This window comes from Seriola lalandi, unplaced genomic scaffold (assembly GCF_002814215.2).
Source record: "Seriola lalandi dorsalis isolate HSWRI2012SDOR001 ecotype SW California unplaced genomic scaffold, Sedor1 jcf7180002054816, whole genome shotgun sequence".
Taxonomy (NCBI): Eukaryota; Metazoa; Chordata; class Actinopteri; order Carangiformes; family Carangidae; genus Seriola; species Seriola lalandi.
The window spans coordinates 490,914-494,259 of NW_019525369.1; the positions used below are offsets into that span (position 1 = coordinate 490,914).

The window sequence follows — 3,346 nt, forward strand, 5'->3', positions numbered from 1 at the left end:
AAACACATTTAAAAATTCTGTAGAAATTATATTTCAAACATGTTTCCACTCTTAATGCACTTTACTCATTATGATCCCATTCAAGATGCTGCTGCCTGTATGCTTCATTCATTTTGTGTGTGTAGGTGTTCATCCTCAGCTGAAGGGAGAGGTGACTCATTATGTTACAAAAACACATTTGACACAGATAAATACACACACTCAGCCTGCTATACTGTACATCACATTTCATAATATTATTCATATGGCAGTTATGCAATGTTCAACCTGCAGGCAGAAAGGGCCCACATGTGATTTTTTTTTTCTGACAATGTGTTAACAAAGAAAACTGAACCCCCTCTGTGTCCCAGTGTTTCCTCTTACCTTAACCTGAACTTAAACGTCACCCTATCCCTAACCAGTCGTCTTTTATGATGCTCACTCGAACCTTACCCTCATCACAACCAGTTATCTCTGACTACTCCCGAGCTTTGGAATCCAGTGTTTACTGAAATCCGTCCGTACCAGTTCAGATTCAGTGAGATATGAATCACCTTTGTTATCCACTTTCCCCCATAGATGTATTCCTCTCACCATCTGCGTGTTGTTGACAGCAAACTTTGATGGACGTGTTGCTCAGCCAATCTAAGCCACTGTGTATGTCATCGCGGGGTCAGCGTCCAATTGTATGAGAGGAGGGCGGGGCCTAAATTAAGAGGGCGGGGTTACAGACAGCAGCGCTGTGTGGCGACCTGCCGATCTGTCAGCGGCTGGTCTAGTGTTGTTGTGTCTCGGTACAGAACAAATGCAACCGTGAATATGATTCAAAATAATGGAGAAAGATGGAAAAATCACAGACTGAGGTTTCTGAATACACCTACAGAGATTTGGACTGGACTTAAAAACGCCACAGCTTTTTAATGCCACTGCAGAGGTCGGAAATTTCTGGATATAACGCAGTGAAGTTACAGGAATCTTTGTCCCGGACTGAAGAAAGACAAGCGGGCCTGAAATCACACAGACGTCGGCAGAAGTTGAGCTACGGGCTGCTCTAGCTAAGTTAGCATTTAGCTTGCTGTGAAACACCAAGTTGTTTTTATCCACTGGGAAGTAATCTTATAAAGGGTAACACAGCACAGTACGTGGCTATATGCAGTGTGGTGTAACGTGTGTTTAAAGAATAGCTGTTTTACGTGTCTTTGGTAACGTTAGCAGCAGTGATAATAGCTAAGCTAGCTGGCTAGCTCCCTGGCAGGGCTAGCTTGTTGTTCCCCAGCGAAGTTAGGCAGAAAGCTTCTCTTGAATAGGAACAAAAAGATAGACTAACACCATCCAGCTTTGGTATTTTTTTTTATTGTTGTTTTTTTTGCATACTAGAAAATATATCTCAACAGAGATATCTGCTCATAAAATTTGCAATTGCCACCCAGCTTATTATAAACATCATCATCCAGACAGTAAGCATGTTCTTCTTCTTTTAATCTTTAATAGATGTGGTGTTGGTTATTAGACTTATTATTATTATACTTTACTTAAGCTGTCAGCTGGAAAGAAAGAACTAGTTATTTTCTTTGAGTAAAGTTTTTTTCCCAGTGAGCACCAGCTTTGCTCAAACTGTTAGATTTCTTGTCTTTAACTTTAGCAGTAAGGATGTATTGGTTTTCAAAACCACACTTTTGGCAGCCACCTTGTTATTCAGGCAGGACATTCCTCCTGTGAGACTGTGGTGTGGTTTTAGTCTAAAACTTAACTACTTGCACACAGTTTGGAAGACTTCCAAGTAAACAGGCTAAACAAGGACTTTTAACTGGTGGACCCCCATTCAGTGAGTTCATGGCATAACAAACATCATCTTTGTTTTGGATCAAGTCAGAGGGATAATACACAGGGGGTCTCATTGGTTACCCATCCTTGTGTCAACGAGGGAAGTCTACAGTTGCTCATCTTCAGCCTCCATCGGGACTGGGCTCAGATGTGAGACGTCATGGGCAGCCAGGGAAGCCCAGTGAAAAGCTATGACTACCTGCTCAAGTTCCTCCTGGTCGGAGACAGCGACGTGGGCAAAGGAGAGATCCTGGACAGCCTGCAGGATGGATCAGCTGAGTCCCCATATGCTTACAGTAGCGGTGAGTCACTCCTGTTTCAGCTGATTGGGACCTGCTGGCTCAGTTTTGCCCGCTTATGATGACAGGCTTCTCAGATTGTGTCATGCTTGCTCAGCAGAAATGTCCTGAACATACTAGCTGCATTTCAGAGCCTGGACTGAGGAGAATGCACAATGACCTCTCTTCACTGTCTTTAAAAAATACATTCACATAGACTAACACTGATAACACAGACCATTCTAATGGAAGTGAGTCATGCAGCCATGAATGTATGTGCATTGTTGTTGACTTATCAGTCATTTACTAAACAATGCTTTTCATGACCCCATAGTCTAACAACAAAACAATAGGCTTTAGAGACCTACATGATATGCATGCTGCTGGTATTACACAGTGAATATCAACGTCCTCTCCCGTATGATGGTGGGTTCTTTTCCGAATCAGTTTCCGTTGTGCCAAACTGTAAAAAGTAAGCTACGCTGCCAACCCAACTATAGCAATATGCTTTGGCACTTGTACATAATTGTATTTTAGCTGATTGGAGGCTGCTTAACTATATTTTTGAACATGCTTCCAGACCCATAAGAAAGATTTGAATTTGAATATTACTGAGGCAAACTGAATTAGATCATAGTTTCAAAGTCAGCTGTGTTAGTTACTTGAGAGTAGGTGTATTCAGGAACACCAGCACTCTTATCTCCGGGAAGGGAAGGGCTGATGGAGCTGTGCCCAGTCAGATGATCCCTCCCTGGGCGGAGGAGCTCAGATCACCTGGCTCTCCCACTGCTATTGCTCTGGGGCTGACAGCCACTATCACAGCCTGCTGCTGCAGTAAGCTGCCAGTCTGTGGCTGCTGTACGCACATACTTAGACACTACCACTCCTATCAAAGGGAAGCCCTAGAAGAAGAGCAGGTAGAACCAAAGGGAAGAATAATGTAAGAAAGTTCTTAACGGACCAGCTCTGTGTTTTCATATCTTTCTGCCTATTTGGTACAAATCATATACACATTACTGTCGACCAAGATTTCTTTAATGTATTTCGTACATGTGTCCTCTGGTGTTCCACAGGCTTAGAATGAATTTGCGATGGTCACTTTGCATCCACAGCTATACAGCTTTTCCCATCCATACTTTTTTTGATAAACAGCCATTATTGGGGGCGTCGTGTAGCGTAGTGGCTTAAGCAGGCGCCCCATGTGTAGAGGCTACAGTCCTCGCTGCAGTTGGCCCCGGTTCGAATCCCGCATCGGACGGCCTTTC

General features: G+C 43.3%; 1 protein-coding gene across 4 annotated transcripts in view; it reads left to right on the forward strand.

The window, feature by feature from the left end:
• The first annotated feature begins 706 nt into the window (after positions 1–706).
• The window catches only part of rab40c (RAB40c, member RAS oncogene family), a 27,201-nt gene continuing 24,561 nt past the window's right edge, over positions 707–3,346 (forward strand). Inside the window, exons 1-2 of one of the 4 annotated variants that reach the window (XM_087179268.1) lie at positions 707–1,436; positions 1,849–2,105. In XM_087179268.1, coding sequence (XP_087035394.1) covers positions 1,964–2,105 — 142 coding nt within the window. In that variant the 5' untranslated portion in view covers positions 707–1,436; positions 1,849–1,963. Of the gene's footprint in view, positions 2,106–3,346 lie in introns of all 4 variants that reach the window. The other 3 variants (XM_023426225.2, XM_023426226.2, XM_023426224.2) reach the window with 3 other exon arrangements.